Source organism: Camelina sativa, chromosome 2, assembly GCF_000633955.1.
Source record: "Camelina sativa cultivar DH55 chromosome 2, Cs, whole genome shotgun sequence".
In the NCBI taxonomy this organism is placed as follows: domain Eukaryota; kingdom Viridiplantae; phylum Streptophyta; class Magnoliopsida; order Brassicales; family Brassicaceae; genus Camelina; species Camelina sativa.
In genome coordinates, this window is record NC_025686.1 from 6,923,155 (window position 1) to 6,946,210 (window position 23,056).

General features: G+C 36.7%; 4 protein-coding genes, 1 non-coding gene and 1 pseudogene across 5 annotated transcripts; 4 read left to right on the plus strand and 2 right to left on the minus strand.

Moving 5' to 3' along the window:
• Positions 9 to 1,900, plus strand: LOC104749206 (protein SGT1 homolog B-like; the record flags this gene model as incomplete). The annotated part of the gene is made up of 9 exons (XM_010470798.1): positions 9 to 82; positions 188 to 312; positions 406 to 532; positions 613 to 709; positions 827 to 892; positions 971 to 1,109; positions 1,236 to 1,315; positions 1,401 to 1,505; positions 1,612 to 1,900. Coding segments are annotated over 9 exons (921 nt in total), but the record flags the coding sequence as incomplete, so codon positions are not given.
• On the minus strand, positions 1,929 to 4,219 carry LOC109124756 (serine/threonine-protein phosphatase PP1 isozyme 6). The gene is made up of 4 exons (XM_010436929.2): positions 3,786 to 4,219; positions 2,748 to 3,307; positions 2,210 to 2,422; positions 1,929 to 2,130 (listed from the first exon to the last, which is right to left on the minus strand). Exons 1-4 carry the CDS (start codon positions 3,961 to 3,963, stop codon positions 2,113 to 2,115), a joined length of 969 nt encoding a protein of 322 aa, XP_010435231.1. The 5' UTR covers positions 3,964 to 4,219; the 3' UTR covers positions 1,929 to 2,112.
• Positions 6,496 to 11,331, plus strand: LOC104719092 (probable respiratory burst oxidase homolog protein I). Its single transcript, XM_010436939.1, has 13 exons — positions 6,496 to 7,135; positions 7,249 to 7,420; positions 7,513 to 7,558; positions 7,938 to 8,057; positions 8,522 to 8,929; positions 9,022 to 9,408; positions 9,485 to 9,580; positions 9,661 to 9,776; positions 9,879 to 10,046; positions 10,136 to 10,508; positions 10,600 to 10,728; positions 10,826 to 10,904; positions 10,989 to 11,331. Exons 1-13 carry the CDS (start codon positions 6,529 to 6,531, stop codon positions 11,096 to 11,098), a joined length of 2,811 nt encoding a protein of 936 aa, XP_010435241.1. The 5' UTR covers positions 6,496 to 6,528; the 3' UTR covers positions 11,099 to 11,331.
• Positions 15,103 to 16,771, plus strand: LOC104719109 (reticulon-like protein B2). The gene is made up of 5 exons (XM_010436958.2): positions 15,103 to 15,543; positions 15,734 to 15,914; positions 16,010 to 16,151; positions 16,241 to 16,310; positions 16,399 to 16,771. The coding sequence occupies exons 1-5, from the start codon at positions 15,285 to 15,287 to the stop codon at positions 16,566 to 16,568; spliced, it is 822 nt and encodes a 273-aa protein (XP_010435260.1). The 5' UTR covers positions 15,103 to 15,284; the 3' UTR covers positions 16,569 to 16,771.
• Positions 16,951 to 17,034, plus strand: TRNAL-CAA. Its single transcript has one exon. It is a non-coding gene; the product is annotated as a tRNA-Leu (tRNA).
• Positions 17,188 to 18,869, minus strand: LOC104749215 (annotated as a pseudogene).

Sequence of the window (23,056 nt, forward strand, 5' to 3'; positions counted from 1 at the left end):
TACAATGAGCAGAAGCTGTTGGAGATGCGAACAAAGCCATTGCGTTGGAACCTACTTTGGCAAAAGCCTACCTCAGGAAGGGGTATGATATTATTGTCATGAGCTCTCTGTATTTAAGTTTAATGATGAGTTGATGTTTGTAGTTAAGTTTAATTGGAATCATGATCTTATCTTCTGATTGTTGCAGTACTGCTTGTATGAAGCTTGAGGAGTATAGTACTGCTAAAGCAGCCCTGGAAAAGGGTGCTTCTGTTGCACCTAATGACTCAAAGTTTAAGAAGATGATTGATGAATGTGATCTTCGCATTGCAGGTATGTTCCACAGCTTAAGAATTTAAGTACTAAACGATTTTTGTGTGTGCCTGAGTTTAGGTTTATAATAATAGTATTTTTATCCGTGTTCAGAAGAAGAGAAGGAATTGGTTCAACCAGTGCCACCTAGTTTGCCTTCAAGCTCTTCAACACCACTAGCTACAGAAGCTGATGCTCCTCCTGTTCCAACTCCTGCAGCACCTGCCAAACCCATGTTCAGGTAGTCTAGTTATTGAACACGTGAACCCTTAATTTAATTTTTGAGAATCACTATGTACTCATAACTTTATGTCTTTACAGACATGAGTTTTACCAGAAGCCAGAAGAAGCGGTGGTGACAATTTTTGCTAAAGGTATACCAAAGGAGAAAGTAACTGTCGAGTTTGGTGAGCAGATTGTAAGTATCCCGCAATTAGATGAATTCATTACTTTAAAGTTTTAACTGAACCTATCTCTTGTAATCTCACTCTCTGTATTGACTTGAGATCTTTATCTGAACCTTTTTTTTGTGCAGCTGAGTGTTGTAATTGATGTTGCTGGAGAGGAAGCTTATCATCTTCAGCCGAGATTGTTTGGGAAGGTATATGAATTTGACAAATGAAGTTTTGTGGTGTTTTCATATGCACTTTACTAAATTTTTCTTCTTTTAATTATTCAGATCATACCAGAGAAGTGCAGATACGAAGTATTGTCAACCAAAGTTGAGATCCGTCTTGCGAAAGCAGAGATAATCACGTGGGCTTCCCTTGAATATGGCAAAGGGCAAGGTGTTCTGCCCAAACCCAATGTCTCATCAGGTTCATCTCAGAACATACCATTATTCCTAGCGTTTACTTTATTTATTCTTAACCACAATTGTAAAACCTTAAACAAAACTGAAAACAGTCTCTCATCTCGTTTAATTTTATGTGTAAAATATGCAGCAGTGGCGCAGAGACCAGTGTACCCATCTTCTAAGCCAGCAAAAGACTGGGACAAGCTGGAAGCTGAAGTGAAGAAACAGGTCCGTCTCTTAACTCTAGAGGCTTTGCTTTACTTTATTCTTTCTCAGTAGTGTTCTTTCTGCTTATCACTTTTGAATTTCGCAGGAGAAGGATGAGAAGCTTGATGGAGATGCAGCTATGAACAAATTTTTCAGCGACATATACTCAAGTGCGGATGAGGACATGAGGCGAGCCATGAACAAATCATTTGTGAGCAAATCTAATCTTTGGTCCTTACTTTTTGGTTTAATAACTTTCTCCTTTGCTTTTGACTGATGATATGCCTGCCTGCCCGGGTGGTTTTTGTGTTTGACAGGCTGAGTCGAACGGGACGGTACTGTCGACAAACTGGAAAGAAGTTGGGACTAAGAAAGTGGAAAGCACTCCACCAGATGGCATGGAGCTCAAGAAGTGGGAGTATTGATCTTTTTTTCTGGTTTTTGTCAAAAAAATATGTGACAAATCTTTCGAACTTTTAAGATTTCTTTTGTCTTTTGCTTGAATTTGTCTCTCCATTCTTGCCTGTGGTCTCAAAGAACGTTCCGATACTTTGAATTTGTATTAGAAAAACTAATCTCGCAAGTTTATCAAAACGTTTCTCGACATTCTTGCATTGTGGTCTAAAAGGTTAGATGTATAAACCCAACTTTCTTCAATTGAAAATGCTGTGTACATTTCCCACAATATTACAAAACAATCTAAACAAAACATAATGTTGCCTCAACCAAACAAAAAACAATCTAACAAAACAAACTGTTGCAATCTTCGAACCCATTGGCTTCACTCTTTAATTGATTCCCACGTTGGTAACAAGGACTTAACCACCTTTTCCACCCTGAAGAAAAAGTTAACATTCTATCTAAATTGAACAAAATCGATGGATCTATATACGAGGGAGATGGTATATAGATTACCTTATGAGGTGGGGTTCCAGGTCTAGGAACATTATTGTTGAATCCAAATCTTCCTTTCTTCTCAGATGCCTTAAGGATTTGGAATGAACATGTTAAGCTATCATCAACACTCATCATTGCGCCAGCATTGTCAAACTCGCCACAGTAATTGGGTGCAGAGAATATTGTCACCAGTTGTCTCTTTGCAAAGAACTCATATCCATCTTCTACAACCTGCACAATCAGTATGTGAAAAATATGATTTGCTGAACAAATTACAGACCGTTGCGCTAACGAGACTGTCCATGAATCTAAAGGTCTCCTAATATCAGCAGTTATATCATATATTTGATTTGGTTTGACAACTGATATATGCTTTCTTAACTCTCTGAAATCAGAGAATGGTTACAGATAAGAACAAACCAATACAGAGAACCAAAGAGAGAACCCTAGGAATGAATTCTAGAGAACACGCCCTAAAATACTCAATATCACCTAAATACCACGAGCATTTATTCTATTCGCTAATGACTAACTTGTTAGTGTAGTTTAGCTTTACCTGATGAGCTCGGCATACAAGATCAAGGTCATGAGTTTGAAGGAACTCAGCAACTTTGTCAGCCCCAAATGTATATGAGACACCTCTGTCATTATCCCCCCAGCCTTGAATCTCTCTGTCAGGATCAGCCCATAACAGATCACAAAGAATTCCCTGATCAGGAACATCAATGGGACGAGGAATTCTCCTGATGTCATCTAAGCTCTTAATATCAGGCGATAGTCCACCATGCATGCAGAGGATCTTATCATCAATGAGAGCAGAAACAGGCAGACAGTTGAAGCACTCAGTGAAAGTTTTCCAAAGGCGAACATTGTATCTTCTTTTGCATTCATCATAAAATCCATAAACACGGTTGATCGAAGCACATTCATGATTGCCTCTGAGAAGAAAGAAGTTGAACTTGTATTTGACCTTATAGGCAAGAAGAAGGCAAATCGTCTCTATGCTCTGCTTACCACGATCAACATAATCCCCGAGGAACAAGTAGTTTGCAGCTGGCGGATAGCCACCATACTCAAACAACCGCAAGAGGTCAGGAAACTGCCCATGAACATCTCCTGCTCATCAACATATAAACTTAAAATCGTCAAAAATCATAAACCATAGAGTTAGTTCATAGCAGCAGAGAGTGTTTAATGTAAGCACTAAGCACAGTGGAAGATATAGTGATAGTTAAGTATCATACACCAAATTCAGAGACTAGTAAACAAAACAAAATCATAAACCACATAGTCACATGTCAGGAGGAGGGATTCTAATTTCAGGATATACATTACATCATAGCAAAGCCAACATGGTTTCTCATAGACTCACAAAAAGTTACAGGTCCTTCCACAGCAAGAGCAATGAACTAACTTACAACATACAGTACACATATTCAAATCATCATTTCAATGTAAGCCTAAAGCTCAGAAAGCTTCCCCAACAACAATACTTACAAAGCCAAACCTCACATTCCAAAAAAATCACATTTTTTCAAAAACCCACAACCCAAAAACGAATTCATGATAAATGTAAACAGAGAAAAACATTTACCGCAAATCTTAATAGGAGCCTCAAGCTCAAGGAGATTAGGCTGGCTGAGGAAAACCTCTTTGGAAGCCAAACATAGCTGCCGTATCTCCGCCTCAGTTATCACTGCTTGCTTCACTGTTCTTCCATTATTCGTCGCCAAAAGCCGCCGTATTATATCGTCAAGTAATGTCTCGTCCATCGAAGCAAATAACCCCAAAAACCCTAATTACTCTCTCTTACTCACACAAAACACACAAACTTTACGCCGGAAACTTGTCGGCTGAAGAATCCACAGAGATCCGACGATTTATATAACCGCCGGCGTCTCTGGGTATTGTATCGTTGACGGAGAAGAAGAAACAGAGAGATTTAAGTAGGAGGGAGAGAGCTCGAGAGAGACCCAATTTTGTAAACCCTAGAATTTTTTTAATAAAGGCGGTAATTTTCATTTTTAATCATCCACAAAACTCAAAAGCCAAAGGAGCGTGAGGGGTGAGGATGAGACCTACTTAGTTTCCGCACGTGACAAGTTCTCATCTGCACGTGTGATTGTTGTTAGTCATGCTTTAGGAATTAGGGACTCTCCCGCATTCAGGTATCAATCAGGTTAAATCTAAACCGCATTCAGGTATCAATCAGGTTCGGTTCGGTCCGGTCCGGTTCACATATTTCCCCATATTTCGAGTTTTGGAACTTCGGGTATTAAAACGGTTTAGGAACAATTTTGTTCTGATAGAAATTCGGTTTAGATTTAGATCGGGTCGGTTTGAATAATCGATCGGAGAACTGGTTAAGAACTAGTTATTTATCGAGTATGGTTCGGGTTGTTAACTTTTACGGTTTTACCCAAAGCTCTTTGAATTGACCGGTAATTTCTGACCTGTCCGAAAAAACTAAAGGGATGTATTTGTTGAATTAAATATTTTAAATGATTTATTTAAAATTTAAAATTAGATGTTATTCAATTATAAAATTTTTAAAAGTTTAATAGTAAAATTCAGTGTTGTTGAATTAATGATTTGAAAATCTAATTTAAAATCTATGATTATTGAAAATATTTATGAAATTTTGTTTTTAATGATTTTGAAGGATTTGAAAGGATTTCTATTGTGTGTGTGTTTGTGTTTTTTATTAAAGTAAATAATTCTTTGGTTAAAATTATAAAAATTTAAATCTTATCGTTTTAGGTGGGATTTGAAAAGTTTACTAAATCATATCAAACTAGTACATATTAAACACATATACTAATTACTAGGCATGATTGTTATCTAGTAATTTTATGTTTGAATAAAACTCGTACACATTAAACACACATACTAGGCATGATGAGAAGATTATTTTCTTTAGTTCAAGTTCGTTTTAAAAACCTTAACTACAATAGAAAATCAGTAGTATTATATATGAATTATTTTTTTTTTAAATGACTTTAATAGTTAAAAATATATCATTATGAAATTCAAATTTTCAATATATAGATAAAAATATATTGATTTTTTCGTAACAAACAGACATTATAGATCGTTTAGTAACTTTTAACATTTGTTTTGTTCCTATTTTAGCCTAAAAATATTCGTTTAGAGAGAGAATATGAGATTTTGTATTTAATTTTACATATGTTCAATAGGTAAAAAATCTATGAAAATATACTTATGCTTGTTGTGCTTAGTATCAAAGTTGATGAGTATTTTTTTGGGGTGCCCAAATAGTTTGAAGTCAAAAATTTTAGATCTGTATATATGTAGTATTTAGATTTTACATAAGTTTTAACCAATCTCAAAGTTATTTTATACGGAATAAGAATAATCAATGATACTAACCATTCTTGGACTGATTATGTTCTTTTTTCTTATACAATTTTTTGGCATGTGATTATTTGCAAATTGTATGTTAGATTATTCACTTTGTATTAAAATTTTAATTTAAAATTAAATTTAATTTTAACTTATAAGAAAATATAATATTTATACGCTTCTTCAATAAAAAATAACCAATAAAAATATTTCATATAACCTAAACTTATCATGTAAAAAACTTATTAATAGTAGAAAAAATCTTTGAATTGTTATATTTATCGACTATTCTTATATATTGATTATGTTATAATTTGTTAAGAATTGAATCCACGTGTGCCTTAATACTTTTATACTGTAAAGAAATAATTATATACACTTGTATTAATACATTTATGTGCTGGTATATCTAGTATGGAGAAAACATCTAAAAATGATTTTTTTTTTTGTTAAATTTTTTTTTTTTTAAATGTTGAAATCTAGAAAGATAATTTTTTTAAAAAAGGATCCCAGTTTATAAAAACTTGTTTTTATATTTTTCGTTCATGGTTCAACTCTGCTTTGGTTAAGCCCAATTCGGTAGACAAATTTTATATACAAAAAAAAAAAAATTGTATAATTTACTCACTCATCCCTCCTTTGAGGTCTCTTCTTCCCCACCAAATTCAGAAAGAAAGAAAAAAAAGATATAAAGGCACTAAATCATTTATTGTTAATCTTTGAGTGAAATATAAAAAATACAAGTTTGTTTTATATTTTTTTGTCTACACTTAAACATGCAAGTGTATATATATTTAACAACACCATATATAATAAAATAAAAGTCCTATTTTTAGAAACCAAACTTGTGTTTTTTTTTTTTAATATTTCGTTTCATGGTTCAACTCTGCTTTGGTAATTCAAAAACTCTATTTATTCGCTCCTCTCTCTCTCTCTCTCTCTCTCTCTCTCTCTCTCCCTCAACAAATTCGAAAATGTCAATGTCATTCTCCGGCGGGACTCACGACGACGATCGTTGGGGCTCCGATTTAGCTTCCGCCGGAGAATTCACACAAAGCTCTCAATCCTTGCCGCCACCATACTCACCCTTCTCCTCCTCCTCCGCCGGTGAAGAGCTCGTGGAAGTAACAATCGAATTCCCAAGCGGCGTATTACTAAACATCGACTCCGTCACAACCACCGATCAAGAGATAATCACCTCTTGCTCTGCTTCTAACTCAGGATGGAGTGCGTCGTTTAGTCATGGGAACTCAGAGCTTCACACGGTTGAAAGAGCGAAGAAGTTCTCGAGAGATCTTAAACAGAAGCTTCAAAGGATCTCATTAGGCTATTCGTCTCGGTCTGCACCTGAGCCGGTGGTTCCTAATGTAGTCAAAGTCACAGATCATGCTCTTCTATGCCGAACCTTAACACAACGATTCACCAATCGTATTGGAACGTCAACGCAGAGAGCGATTCATGGTTTGAAATTCATAAGCAGTAAAGATAACGGAATCGCGGATTGGAGACAAGTTCAAAACAATTTCCTCAATCTTTCCAAAGATGGTCATATTAGCCGAAGTGATTTCGCTAATTGCATAGGTTTGACATATATGATTTTCACATTTCTGTCACATAAATCAATCATATGCATTAGATTGTGACACATTTTGACAACGATTTTGTTGTGTGTTTGTGTTGCAACAAAAAAAAAGGGATGGAGAATGAGAATGAGGATTCAAAAGAGTTTGCAGAAGAGTTGTTTGACGCGTTGTGTAGAAGAAGAAGATTAATGGTTGACAAGATCAATATTCAAGAACTATATGAGTTTTGGTATCAAATTACAGACGATAGCTTCGACTCTCGCCTACAAATCTTCTTTAACATGTATATATTGATTACTTACTTATTCAACATGAGTTTAAGGTTCTTAATTTTTTTTTTTTTTTTTTTTTATGACATTTGTATTATACGTGCAGGGTGAAAAATGGAGATGGTAGAATCACAGAGAAAGAAGTAAAAGAGGTGACTAATGTTTCCATCGATCTTCCTAGTTTTAGTATTCTCTAATCAGCATTGAATCGTTGACTACGTAATAATGAATCTTTAATCTTACATGAGTCCCATTATCTTATGTATTTTTAGTATTGTATTATCCCTCTTGCTGATATAATTAGTTCTTATGTCTCCTCTTCTAAACCAATGCAAGAATATAAAAACTTTTGAGTTGCTATTTGTTTTCTGTGATTTGACCTTGTAGAAGTAGTGTTTCTAAGTTGTAACTACCAATCAAAGATATGATATTTCTATATAACCACTAAGTTTGTACGTTGAATCTTTCTAAGTAGAAGCTTCTTTCTTGGCATTAACTAATTTTATTGTGTATGATTTTGACAACGTATAGATAATTATACTAAGTGCATCAGCAAATAATCTATCAAGGTTGAGACAACGAGCAGAAGAGTATGCAGCATTGATCATGGAAGAACTAGCCCCGGATGGGCTTGACTCTCAGTATATAGAGGTGCATATATGGTTCCATCACTTTTTTATTTGTCATCTTGTGAAAAGCTCATAGCACAAAAAACATGCTTAAGTACTAAATTATTATAGTATGCAGATCAGTCCCTTTCTATTTTTCTATAGAAGGGTTCTTTGTTAAGTTTGACCTTAGTTATTGATGACGACGTTGAAGCTCTCTCCTACCTATAAAGTTCTATGATAGGGGCAGTTGACTTAGTCAAGAACCAATGATATTAAAGCGTGATTTTGTATAGGAAGACTTTAATAGAATAAAACCTTGACGAAGCAAACAAGTAGAGGTCCACACATAAACCTTAACCTTGAGAGTAATAGTAACAAATATTTTCTGAGAGACATACACAAGATGGGTAGTAGAATACTATTTAACACTTAAGTATCAAAACAGAGGAACTCTGTTCAACACTTCTAATTTGATGTATATGTTATGGATTTGAAACGGTGCAGTTAAAAGACCTAGAGATGCTACTTCTAGAGAAAGACATATCTCATAGTTACAGCCAACCATACAGCCAGACAAGCCGAGCCTTAAGCCAAAATCTAAAGGATACAAGATGGGGAATAATCAGGAGCTTGCTTTACTCTTTGCAAGACAATTGGAAGAGGATTTGGGTTTTGACATTGTGGTTAGTGATCATGGCTTGGTTGTTTATGTGGAAATGTGTTCAGTACAAAAACAAAGACGCATTCCATGTAATGGGTTACTGCCTTGTTGTGGCAAAAGGTGCAGCTGAGACTTTGAAGTTCAACATGGCTCTTATCCTTTTGCCTGTCTGTAGAAACACCATCACTTATCTTAGATCCACTGGTTTGTCCTACGCAGTGCCGTTCGATGACAGTATCAACTTCCACAAGGTTCATTTAAAAAACCATTTTTGTCTTGCCCTTTCATATGAGAGAGACTATAAATGCTTGAGCTGAATCCTACACTTTTTCGTTTTTGCAAGACGATCTCTCTAGCAATCATTGTTGCAATGGTTATACATTCATCAAGCCACCTTGCCTGTGATTTCCCAAGGATACTAACATCTACAGAAGCTGATTACAAAAGATACTTGGTTCATTACTTTGGTGTGATCAGACCTACATACTTTGACTTGGTGAACACTCCAGTGGGAATCACTGGGTTTATAATGGTTGCTTTTATGGTCATTGCATTCACATTAGCCAGCCGAAGATGCAGACGGAACCTTACTAAGTTGCCGAAACCATTTGATAAACTAACCGGATATAATGCCTTTTGGTATTCACATCACTTGCTTCTAATGGTTTATGTTCTTTTACTCATCCACGGTGTTTCCCTCTATCTTGAGCATAAATGGTACCGCAAAACGGTAAATTCCATATAACACTTTTACTTTTCATTCTCAAATAATCAGTGAAAATAATAAAAGATGCTACCTCTTGTAGATATGGATGTATCTTTCTGTGCCAGTTTTACTCTATGTTGGCGAAAGGATACTTAGATTCTTTCGTTCGAGGCTTTACACCGTTGAAATCTGCAAGGTATGTCTTACATATTGGATAGAGTCATATAGAAAAGGATATTGGAAACTGACATGCTAATTAATTATCTTTGGCATCAGGTTGTAATTTATCCCGGAAACGTTATTGTGTTACGCATGTCTAAGCCTACATCATTTGATTACAAGAGTGGACAATATATATATGTTCAGTGTCCTGCAGTATCAAAATTTGAGTGGTCAGCCCAAACACAACCTAACAGCTTTTCATACAATCTAAGATATGTAAAAACTATGTTCTTTGACAACACAAAGACTAAACTCAAAGCTTCCATGTACAGGCATCCATTTTCTATTACTTCATCCCCTGGAGATGATTATCTCAGCATCCACATTCGTCAGCTTGGTGATTGGACAGAAGGGATTAAGAAGGCATTCTCAGTGGTATGTCAAGCTCCTGAACCTGGAAAAAGTGGACTTCTCAGAGCAGACGGACCAAACCAAAGAAGGTACATTTATAATGTCTTTGAATTTTTTCCATATATATTATTACATTTTCAGAATGTGAAATTTTTAATATTCTCTCTTGAAATTTTAGTTTGCCAGAGCTGTTGATAGATGGACCTTATGGTGCTCCAGCGCAAGACCATTGGAAGTATGATGTTGTATTACTAGTTGGCCTTGGAATCGGCGCAACACCTTTCATTAGCATTTTGAGAGATCTACTCAACAACATTATTAAGCAGAATGAACAAGCTGTGATCAGTATGTCAGGTAGTCGTAGTAACAGCAACATCTCGTCGGATCACAGTTCCAGTTGCTTAAACTCGGAAGCTCGATTTAGAAGTCCACAAAATCAAACGAGAACATTGATGACCAAGAATGCTTATTTTTACTGGGTAACACGAGAACAAGGTTCCTTCGATTGGTTTAAAGAAATCATGAACGAAATTGCTGATTTGGATATAAAGGTAACATACACACCTACCCATGTTAGAAATTATGTTAGATACATTTTCAAGTTAATTTACTAACATATTTGTCCTTGGAAACAAATAAAAGGGTGTTATTGAGATGCACAACTACTTGACTAGTGTGTACGAAGAAGGAGATACTCGATCAACTCTTCTCACCATGATCCAAACGCTAAACCATGCTAAAAATGGCGTAGACATATTTTCTGGAACCAAGGCAATTAATAATCTAGCTTTAACGATTACATTTATCATTTACAACAACACTCGATTTTTTTTCTGATCGTTTGTATACAAATTTTGATTATTTTTAGGTAAGGACGCATTTTGGGAGGCCGAAATGGAAGAAGGTTTTATCAAAGATTAGCACCAAACATAGGAACGCAAGAATAGGTAAAACAAAATAATCAGTTGAAACCTTGTCCGTTTTTGCCTTTTGTCTTAAGGAGTTTAATTTGAAAAAGATGAAAAATACAGGAGTGTTCTATTGTGGAGTACCGAGCTTGGGAAAGGAACTTGCAACACTCTGCCATGAATTTAACCAGACGGGTTGCTCCAGGTTCGAGTTCCACAAAGAACAGTTCTAAAGGAAAAAACAATAGTCCCTCACGTTTATTGTTTTTGGATGAAATCGAATCAAGGAAGAATATATGTAAATTGTTCATGCAATGTTCTTTTCTCATATCCTTGTTGTTTTTTTCTTTTCCTTTGGTGTATGTATCACACATTTTAACCATTTTATCTTAGAGTAGGATGGTCAAAAATGTTAAAAAATCACGGTTAAAGCTTGTGAAAAAAAAAGACAAATAGAAAAAGAAAAAGTTCGCACAAGTTGCAGATGATTTACGAATGAGATTATTTATTTTTTGTTGTTGTTGTTGTCTTTTTTTTTTGCTGATCCTATTTACTTAATTATGAATTCGTTTGGTTCATCTTTTTGTATTGTGAAAAAAAAATTACAATGAGTAAGAATGAAAAGAAGAAGAAGATTGAGTGAAAGGGCGTAATCCGTTTCAACTCTGCTGCAGAGGTAACTTCTCTGAACCACCTGAGCTGTTCAAGACATTCTGGTGACTTTTATGAGAAGTAATTAAGCAGTGTTTTGACTTTTGATCACTCACTTGAAGCCAATGAACTCGTATAGATCTCTGCTTGAAATAGGCTTCCTCAATCTCTCTCCCTAAGCGAGTCTAGTTCCTTTCTTTTGCTTGATGGATTTTGCACTTTTGATCATACTGTTAGCCTCACATACTTTTTTTAAAAAATCAACCAATGTCATATCACATTTTCTTTGTTAAAAATTCCAGTAAACAGAGTTATTTGATATATATTAAAGGCATGCAATGCAATGCATAATAGGATATGAAATAACATGTATTGTTTTACAAGTTCCACTTATTAAAAAATCATAATTTTTTTATTTATACTCAAAAATTTTGTGACTAACAGTGATGATGATGCTGACAGGTAAACTATAGGGACAATCAGTATAAAGGAAAGACAGAGAAGTATATGCAAGAAATACCAAATAGAGGTTACTTGTATCAATCTTCTTCTAACTTCACCGTCTCTTTTCTTTCTCATGTGTGATTTATTTTATTGTAATGCAAAAAAAAAGATAAAATGAGCTTAACAGTCAAAACGTGTGCTTATACTTGTTGACTGTTAGTCTTACTCAAAAAAGGGTTAGTCTTAAACAATAAGTCTGATGCATGTAAACATATTTTCATGCCCTATATCAAGTAATTTTGTTTTTGTTTTTAAGTACTTTAACAAACTGCATTGCTGAATGCTGACTAGAGTTGTCAATGGCAAAGCAAACTGGGGTGGGAGGTTTCTTAAGCATTTTCAAAAAGACTACAAAACCTTATTTGCGTTGCTTCAGTCCTTTGTAGAAACTATCATCCTGTGGTCTATTACTCTATTGAAAGATAAGATTCCCAACAAGAAAGAATCTGATCTCTTCTTGTATTGGATGTTGGTGACATGTGTCATTTTTGCGTATTTCCATCTTGTTGCTTTCTTAAACCTTGTCTACATAAAAAATGACTTTGGTCTGGTGAATGGGATTGCTTCTGTGGCCATGATGGTATTAGTATCTTCGAAGGTACCTATATGGGCTATTGCAATTCAGTCCTTGGCTGTTACATTGAAGAAGCTTTTATGTGACGGTTTTGATGCTAACAGCAAGAAGGCTGCTGCAAGAGAAAAGAACGCCACAAAATAGTAAAAAAATTGCAAGGCCACATATTTTTTAGTTAGGCTATGTATTTAGTTTGAAAATGTGTTTATGCTTTTTTTATTTAAAAAATCTATGATATATTGTTTGTTATTAATTCTGCTTATTTAATATTTCTTAATCTTTTATTTGTATTAATAGAGTATTATATAATGTATTAAATATTTGAAAGTAAAATGAATAACCACACATGGAAGTTGAGAACTTATATTAAAATTTTATACAAAAAAATATTTTTAATGAACTAACAAAATGCTAATGTAACAAGAAAAATAGATAATATGATATCTAAGAGAGTCTATTTTATGTGTTATAAAAACACATGCGTACAAATATTTTACTTATGTTTTGTTCATATTTTACATATGTTTTGCTTATTTTTTTGTTAATATATATTCAACATTACAAAGAACCAAATAATGACTAATTTACTATCATATATAAACAATTACATATATATATTATTTTATGATAGTCATAAAATAATATAAATACTAGATTATGACCCGTGCTAGAGCACATTTTAAAATTCTTTTTGTTTATTTTGTAATTTTTCTTCAAAATATCGTATATGTGATTATTTTATTTTTAAAAAAGTTTTTGTGAATATATTTTACAAAATATATGTTATTTTTATAAGTCATATTCAGCATATGATTTCATGGTATAAACTAATCCAAAAAATAAATCTTTAAAAACAAATAAAAAAATCACATATATGATGTTTTGAATAAAAATTACAATATAAACAAAAGAAATTTCAACCCATGCTCTAGCACGGGTCATATTCTAGCACAGTTGTCATTTTTTTTTTTGGTATGAATATGAACGATATATTTCAGTAAATGGAGATCTGAATGATTTATATTAAAAACTTGGAAGAGTGTTAGGTAAGATTTTATTTTGAATTTCACAATAAGATTTCGGAAATCAAGATTAAGTATGATTAATTGCCAAAATTTTATTACTTTCTACTCATAATAGTATATTTTTATGTGTAACAATATATATGGTATAATAATACATGAAATAATAAAGATTTTATCTTTGTAAGTTGTATTAAACATGAGATCTTCTCTTTAAGAAGATTTTTTGGGATATTTTTAAGTGTCTTCATATAGCCTACATATCAATTAATCTATAACCTTTTTTATAACTAACATATATATTTAATCTATAACATATTTTGTAACCAACCCATAAATATTATATAGTTTACAAAAAAAGTTGTGTACTTAATATAATATAGGTGATATAAACAAATACATATCATCTACATATTGCATGGTAACCATCTAATATATATTTAACTTTCTTTTTGTATATAATAAAGACTATTTTCTTTTTTTTTTCGCTCTAAGTCTATATGAAGCTTCGCAAGATACTCTGGATAGCCCTTGATATACAATTTCGAACTCCCACAATCTGAGTGTATTTCCATCACTAAACCATCATACTCAAAGACTTAAGAACACGAAGCTCTTTATTAGCGGCCTTAGTCCATTCTCAGATTTCATGACCTAATGAACTGTGTTTGGTTATGTTTCCACACTAATAGAACAAATATAGGACTGGAAAATAGGAGTAAATATATCGTAGGCTAACAGTTATTGCTCTTGTTATTGCTAACATAGAAATCTAAATCTAAAACTCTATTTTATAAAACATGGTGAGGCTAACAGTTATTGCTCTTGTTTTCAGAAAATAGAGTCATGCTCTTAAATAGCTTATTAACATAGAAATCTAAAACTGAAAATGGTATAACTCATTCGAGCTTTCCTGTGCAAGAAATAGAAAAGAGGGAAGTCTTTAGTTTGTTTACCATTCACCTATTTGCAAATAATCAGATTAACCTCCTTATTACGGTGGTTCCGGGGTTTGAATTGTTTTCTTGTATCAGAAAATTACAACTGGGCTTCATCATTGTCTTCAGCTCATTTAGGGCCCATACTACACAACTCTGACTTAACGCTGTCAAATTAAATTAAATTAAATGCTTCTTCACTTTCTAGAACATTCTTTTTCTTAAACACGTCTTCAATTTTGTTAATCAAAAAATTTAAGACGGTTCCAACTTCCTTAATTACAATATTTTTTTAATTTATCGTCATATAGATATAATAACTTTTAATTATCATTGTCATTTCATTTGATACAATACCGAAAGTGCACCTCGTGTCACAACCCCACTGGTTCGACCTTCTCTCATAGTCCCAGCCGCGTGACACCTCAACACCACATTAATGACGGCACCGTTAAACAGACGTGGCTAAAGATCAACGGCGTTAAAATCTCCGTCCTTTGAGAAAAACACGGTTTATTTTATTTATATACGCCTCCCCCATGTCGTTTCCCCCAAGCGTCGCTGAGATTTGAAATCAACGGTTCAGATCAAAACAATCTATTCAGCGGTTCAGATCGATTCTAAATCTTCTCCTTCTATTTCTTTAAGGCTTCTTCCTTCGAGATCCTTCTTCTCCAGAAAGCCCTAGAACTCTCTAGAAGAAAGATCACTTCGATTGAATCGGAAAGCTATGGCGGATGAACATAAGCATGCAGAATCTTCACCTAATTTGGATTCACGAGCGGTGGAGGTTGTGGAAAGAGAATCGTTGATGGAGAAGTTATCGGAGAAGATCCATCACAAAGGTGATTCGTCTTCGTCGTCTTCATCAGATGACGAGAACGAGAAGAAACCATCGTCTTCTTCGTCTCCGAGGTCTTTGAAATCGAAGGTTTATCGTTTGTTTGGTAGGGAGAGACCTGTTCATAAGGTTCTCGGCGGTGGAAAACGTACGGTTTTTACTCCGATCTCAGTTTTGTTTGATACGAATTTGAATTGATCTTGTTGATTTTATCGCTGGTTTGCTTCGTTTTAGGGATTTGGTGAAGAAGATGGTTGATTTAATGATTTAATGATGTGTTTAGTTTAATTAATGATCTTGTGAGATTCTGATTTATAGAAGAACCCTGATTTGCGCAGCGGCGGATATATTTATGTGGAAGAACAAGAAGATGTCAGGTGGTGTAATTGGTGGTGCTACAGTAGCTTGGGTGCTCTTTGAATTGATGGAGTATCATCTTCTTGCTGTGTTGTGTCATGTGATGATCGTTGCTCTTGCTGTGTTGTTTCTATGGTCTAATGCCACCATGTTCATCCATAAGTAAGGTTTTTTTTTGTGGTTATTAAATCCTATGAAAGTTGCACATCATAGATCAAAGCTTAGTTGAGGTGACCCTTATTTGGTACCAATTTCAGGTCCCCACCAAAGATTCCTGAAGTTCATATCCCTGAAGAACCTCTTCTTCAGCTTGCTTCGGGTCTCAGAATCGAAATCAACCGTGGTTTCTCTTCTCTTCATGAGATTGCATCTGGAAGGGATATCAAGAAGTTCCTCTCTGTAAGTTTAAAACTCTCCCGGACTTATTCCGTTCTCAATGGTCTCATCTTTTTAAGCTTGACAATAACTGTACTGTTTAATTGAATCAGGCAATTTTTGGATTGTGGGTTCTATCAATCTTGGGCGGCTGCTGTAGTTTCTTGACATTAGCATACATAGGTAAGACTTACAATTTCTGAAAGTATTGCGTATTCCTTTAAATCTTAATAACATAACAATTTCTAATATGGTTCTTGATTTGATTCAGCTTTGGTTCTGCTCTTCACTGTTCCTCTTGTTTACGACAAGTACGAAGACAAAATTGACCCATACGGTGAGAAAGCTATGGCTGAATTGAAGAAGCAATACGCTGTGTTTGACGCAAAGGTTTTGAGCAAAATCCCAAGGGGACCTTTGAAGAACAAGAAGAAAGATTAGGTTTTTTTTGTGGGTTTTTCTTTTGAGTGCAATGCTCACAATACTCTGGTTTTTTTAAATGTGGGTTTGTGTTGTGAATTGGTAAATCTAAAAAGTTTTTGTGTTAGCTCTCATTCCGCATTTTACTTTAAACAACTTTGCTTCTTTATTTTGATTTGTGGTTATCTTTTTGGTGTTGTGGGAATGGGACAAAATTTGCAGTTGTTCTCTTGGTCTATATATATAATTTATGTATTCTTGATCTTGCTCGACTTTAGTGTATCAATACTTGTTATATTGTATGCTTGGATTACTCGAGAGGCCAAAAGAGTACATATCTTAGCTATGTTAATTAGCTATATTGATTGGCTAGATATATCCAGTACGCAATTGAGTCATATATGTCAGGATGGCCGAGTGGTCTAAGGCGCCAGACTCAAGTTCTGGTCCTCGTAAGAGGGCGTGGGTTCAAACCCCACTTCTGACACTGTATTAACTTTTTTTTTTTTTTTTTTTTTTTTTTTTTTTCTTTTCTTAATAACATTCATTTGAGGGGTAGAACCAAATTACATCGAGTGACTCTAAAGAGATGAGCACTTACAGAGAATCAAACACAACACAAAAGAGGCAAACAACATGGTTAGTGAAACACACAAAACCATGTAACTAGAAGCGTATTAGACGAATTAGAGACTCTTTGCTTGAGTGTTAACGGATCCAAATGCGTCCTGAGAATATTCTTTGTATCCATGAGCACTGCTGAAGCTGGTCGAGAAGAGGCATTATGAATTCGCGTGTTGCGTTCCTTCCATATAGAATACACTGAAGCTTGGTAAGCTAGCCGAAGAATCCAAGCCATGTTCTTGTCTCTGCAAGGATTCTTCAACCATCTAACTCCATCATCGAAGTTAAGAGGAGGAGAAAGATGGGCTCTGCTAGTGAAATAATACCAAACTTCTTTCGAATATGAGCAGTCAAAAAACAGGTGTTGCCGAGACTCATCATAATTGTTGCAGAGGAGACAGGTAGTAGGTACCAAGAGACCCCAAATCACCAAACGATCCCTGGTAAGGAGTCTATGTAGAGAGTTAAGCCAAGAGATGAAGGCATGCTTCGGGATTCTGCCCTTGAACCAAACTGACTCAAACTAATCCACCTTGACACCCACTGGATGAAGATGATCCCAGGTAGCGGCTGTTGAGAAGCTGTGGGAAGGGGATGTATCTCCAATCTTCCAGAGATTATGATCCTCCGGAGCATCCGACTGTAGGTTAACAGCTGAGGAAGGAGGAATGCAGGCTCTCAACAATTGAATGACCGGATTACGACTTCTACTACTAGCAATCCACCATTGACCCTCTCTCAAAGCATCCACAGCTACTGAGTGAAGCGGAAGACCTGCAACTTTGGGCCCTGAGTCTCCTGTTAAGTCTAATAAGGGACCAAAGAAGTCCAATTATCGCTCCAGAACCTGCACTTGGTGCCAGACCCCACCTCACAGACTATGTAAGGCCGAGCCAACGATCGCAGCTTACAAAGATTTCTCTATAACCAACTGCATGAACCTGAGCCATTTAGAGTCCAAAAGCACTGATTACCAATGATATGTCGTCGGACCCAAGAAACCCACAGAGAACCACTCGCTGAGAAAAGCAACCATATCAGCTTTAAGCCAAGGACTTTATTCCAATGAATTAGCCTTTTCAACCCCAAACCACCACTCTCCATCGGTGTGCATACTGATTCCCAGCTAACCTTAGCTTCCCTAGCTGAATTCGGAGCTCCTTTCCAAAGGAAGGCACTGCACAAACTCTCAATTTGCTCCAAACAACTCTTGGGGAGAATGTAGATAGAAGCCCAGAAGGTTATAATAGAGTAAATGACAGACTGTATTAATTGGAGTCTCCCTGCAAAGGATAAATATCTAGCAGTCCAAGAGTTAAACCTTGAGAGAACCCTATCCAAAAGCGGTTGGAAGTCTTGCCTTATCATCTTCTTTGTCGACAAAGGAACTCCCAAATAACGAACCGGGAAGGAGCCCTGTGCCAAACTTGCATACTCGGCTAGACTCTGGTGTTGTTGCAGGTTGTCACCATCGAGAAAGAGAGCAGATTTGTCTCTATTAATGTCTAACCCCGAACCTGATTTATACTCCTCTAGAATATCCAAGATACCTTCCAGAGAGGTTTGTTCTCCATCAAAGAAAATGAGAATGTCGTCAGCAAAGCTAAGATGTGTCACAAGCGGATTAAGACACATCGGGTGAGACCCAAAACGTCCTTCCAGAGCTCCCCTATCCAGCTTTTTGGAAAGCACATCCATCGCCAAAACAAACAGAAGTGAAGAGATAGGATCACCCTGACAGAGTCCTTTCTTTCCCGGAAAATACCCAATGAGCTCACCATGAAAAGCTATGCCGAAGGAAGGTGTAGTATAACACTCTCTGATCCAGGCAATAAACTGAGGAGGAAGGTCTAGGGCGAGAAGTACATTGAGAAGGAACTCTCAGTTGAGGTTATCATACGCCTTTGCGAGGTCCACTTGCAGACAGCCTCTGGTGGTATGACCCGTAGCATGGAAATTAGAGACTAGTTCTGAGGCCAAGAGGACGTTTTCACATAGATGACGGCCCTGAACAAAACCCACTTGGTTCCCTTGGACTGCATCAGCAATAAAGAGTTTAATCTTCTGCTTTAATAATCTCGCGATGACCTTATAAACCGTATTGCAACAAGAGATGGGGCGAAATTGAGTGATTTTATCAGCTCCTGGAATCTTGGGGATGAGGGTGATGGCAGTTGAGTTATACGACCTTGGTAGATGACCCGAAGTGAAGAAATGCTTGATTGCTTCTACTGTATCTTGACCCACAATATCCCATGCCTCTCTGAGAAACTCTACCGGGAAACCATCTGGTACATGAGCCTTTGATCTTGGCATAGTAACAATTGCTCTTCCAATCTCTGCTTCTGAGGGAATCTGAAGAAGTTGAGATGCTAGTTCCGGAAGGCACCTAAAGGTAGTGAGGTCTTTAATCTCAGCCACCGACATAGGATCAACGGACTGATCCTCTAAGCCAAGCAAATTATGGTAGTAGGAGACCAAGAGATCCTTGATCTGACCAACATTGTAGATCCGTTCATCATTATCACCTCTGAGGTACTTTATAGCATTGAACCCTTGGTTTGCTAGCACAGACTTGAAGAAAAAAGTTGTGTTTGCATCTCCTTCAGCTAACCACCTTACTCTAGAATTTTGTCTATAGAAGGACTCCTGAGCATCTGCAAAAAACCGCCACTTCTTCCTGGCTACAAATTCTTTCCTGAATAGAGAGGTAGTAGGAGACACTAAGAGCGCCGATTGAATTGATTCAAGTAGAGCCAAGGCATCTTTAGTTCTCTGCTGAATGTTCCCAAAGCCTTCTCGGTTTAATTGTCTACATGCTGCTTTGACCACTTTCATACGTTGAGCCTGAGTGAACAGCTTTGAACCAACAGGAACCTCTAAGTTCCAAGCATCAACAATGGCATCCTTAAACCGCGGGTGGGAAGAGAGGAAGGAGAAATACTTGAAGGACTTCTTGCTTCTTTCTAAAAGATCAGAGGTTGATACTAAAGCAGGTGAATGATCCGAGTCACCAGGAGGAGCAAACACCGCTAAAGAATCCGGGAAAGTCTCTCTCCACTGATCATTAACCAGCACCCGATCCAGCTTGCGAAGAACAAGATTCTCCGGTTGATTATTTGTCCATGTATAAATTTCTCCTCTACTCTCCAGATCAGATAACTCATTCTCGGTGGTGCACTGAAGAAACTCTGACATACCTGAGATTGGCAGTGGATGAGGCATGGACGAGAAATGCTCATTTGCGTAAATGATCTGGTTGAAATCCCCAAGAATCAGAAGGGGTGCTTCCCGAGCAGGAGAATTCTGAGCAATGAGCTTAATGTCTTCCCATTGATTCCTCCTTTGAATCTGAGTATTATAACCATAGGCAAATGCAACAGCAAAATTCTCTCTTGTACTTGGATTATATACCGCACATAACATTATTTGAGCCGACTTGTATACACAAATGACAGATATGGAGGGGTCCAAAACAACCCATATCCGACCATTTTCCGCATGTTGATAGTTCTGTTCTCCTCTCCACCCTGGAAAGGAGGCCCGTAGAACTTGATATGCATTCTCCTCCGAGACATGCGTCTCCAAAATACTGCCTAGAAGAGGCTTATTAGAAAGGACCCAACTTCTCAAAAATCTCTGTCGAGAGAAACTGTTCAAACCCCTGATATTCCAACAAAAAACCTTCGTCATCAATAACCCAAAAGTGAAGGTAGAGCTAAGCTCTTATGGAGACTAACAGTCACTAACCGAGGAACTACCTCAGTTAGGCTGAGAACTAATAGCAGAGGAGGGGATCCTAAACTTCTCAGGGCACGGCTTCATATCCTGAAACTTATCCTCTTTCCTCAACATACCCTTTGATTTCTTAGATTCCAGTTTTGCTAACTTCTTAGCAACCAACGCTCCTGGAATTCCACCCACAAACTGAGAGGGTTTCTGATCCTGACCTCCATTATAGAACTGGCTAGGTTTCTGCTTACCTTTTGCCTTTGACTTCGACCCTACCACTGTCCACTGATCATCAGGTTGTCCTTGAGTCGAGGAAGTCTCTTCCACAACCAAAGAAGGATCACCATTACTCCTTCTCACTTCAGCACTCTGTTTTACCCAAGAAGTCACCAATTTTTGAGAGAAACCGCAGATATAGGATTGTCCTGATGATTCCTAACAGCCCTATCCACTGGAGGAGTACTGTGACTTTGAACCCTTGAATTCTTCTTGACTACCGGTGGTGGATCAGCACTCAAACTAGCGATAGGAAGATCCTGGGGAGGGGCAGCCTGAACAGGATTGATCGAGGTGATGAATGGGACAACAACCTGATCAGACTCCAAACCTGATGCTAAAGGAACGGAGGACACTGCATTTGCAACACCACCCGCGGAGAAACCGACACTCTTCAGAGGACCACTCTTCTTCATAAGTGGCAGAGGGCATCGATTGAGTAGATGTCCAAACTTCTCACAATTGCATCATTTAGGCGGTAACCTTGGATAAGAGACATTCACCTTCACCGAATTCAAGAGCTCATCCCGTACAATGATAATGGTTGGCGGGGACTTTTCCAAGGGGATCTCAACTTTCACTTTTGTTTTACCCATGTAATAAGGATCGAGTTTGGATTTCTCTGTGTGGAGCGGCTCACCTATTACACTAGCTATAACACTAATCCCAGATAGCGAGTATAACTGAGGAGGCACGTTATGTAACACGGCCCAGGTCGGAACCGTCTTAAGTTCCTGAGTTTCCAAAGATGCATCCAAAGACCAGGGATCCACATTGAAAGCACTATTACCAGCTTGCCAGTAACCGACTTGAAGAACCCATTCCCGAGTTTTAACACAAGGAATAAGGATGAGACAGGAGGTATCTGAGACTTGTCGAATAGTAATGTTTCCAAACTTTCCCCAAACTAGGTTTAGATCTGAGAAAATCTTTGACGATGGAGGAATTAAACCGTGGAACTGAGCGACGATATGACCTTTCCACTGGTCTGCTGACCGTAGGAGGACTGAGGTAGGGGCTTGAACGACGGGGATACCATCCTCCAAGAGCACTGGTGTTTCAATTTTTCGAAGATTCCGCAAGGAAGCCTTAAAGCGTTCAGCATGAGAGGGTGCATCGACAAAAGGAACCTGTTTTGGGATCGACGAGGGAGGGGGGGAGGCTTGAGCAGAGGCAAGTGAAGAAACATAAACCGGATCTAGGACTTGGGTCACTGGCGGATCTGGGGGATCTGGCGGATCTGACATGGCGTTTGACCGGGGAAAGGGGAAGCAGAAAGAAAATTAGGAGGGAGAAAGGAGAAATATTCTCGGCGACCGTCGTGAGGCCGATCTCCGGTGGAGAAATCGCAAAGAAAACACGAAATCACCAAAAACTCTCTCTGGCCTGCAAAACGAGGCAAGCCTCCCCTAGATACAATAAATGGAATTGTATATCGACACTGTATTAGTTTTATTTTTGATATATTTTTGATTTTGATATATTAGTTTTATTTTTTTAATACACTGTATTACTGTATTAGTTTTATTTTTGATATATTTTTCTAAGCTATATCATAATACAATTTTCACCTAACAACGTTGCTTGTATTTTTCCTTTTTTTTGTTTGGTTTTTTTTGCCGTGTTTTGTGTGTGGCATGAGAATTTGAGGACCAAATTTGTACTCGTGATCTTGCTATATGCATAATTTTTTTACGATTTTGGTTTTTTATTGATTATTTATTACAACTAATAATTGTTTCTTACGAATTTTATTTTTGATATAATATACTCCCGACATAATGAATGCACGGAGAATAAGTTTTTAAAATTGTCTTCGATATTGTGCTTGTGCTTGATCATATTATATATCGATAATACTTAATATGTTCAGGAAT

Coding starts and splice junctions, on each gene's coding strand:
- LOC109124756 (XM_010436929.2), bottom strand. CDS start 3,963: ATGGACGAGACATTACTTGACGATATAATACGGCGGCTTTTGGCGACG. Junction 3,308..3,785: donor GGCTCCTATTAAGATTTGCG/GTAAATGTTTTT, acceptor GTTGATGAGCAG/GAGATGTTCATGGGCAGTTT. Junction 2,423..2,747: donor TTGTATGCCGAGCTCATCAG/GTAAAGCTAAAC, acceptor CTGATTGTGCAG/GTTGTAGAAGATGGATATGA.
- LOC104719092 (XM_010436939.1), top strand. CDS start 6,529: ATGTCAATGTCATTCTCCGGCGGGACTCACGACGACGATCGTTGGGGC. Junction 9,581..9,660: donor ACACCGTTGAAATCTGCAAG/GTATGTCTTACA, acceptor CTTTGGCATCAG/GTTGTAATTTATCCCGGAAA. Junction 10,905..10,988: donor ACATAGGAACGCAAGAATAG/GTAAAACAAAAT, acceptor TGAAAAATACAG/GAGTGTTCTATTGTGGAGTA.
- LOC104719109 (XM_010436958.2), top strand. CDS start 15,285: ATGGCGGATGAACATAAGCATGCAGAATCTTCACCTAATTTGGATTCA. Junction 15,915..16,009: donor GCCACCATGTTCATCCATAA/GTAAGGTTTTTT, acceptor TACCAATTTCAG/GTCCCCACCAAAGATTCCTG. Junction 16,311..16,398: donor CTTGACATTAGCATACATAG/GTAAGACTTACA, acceptor GATTTGATTCAG/CTTTGGTTCTGCTCTTCACT.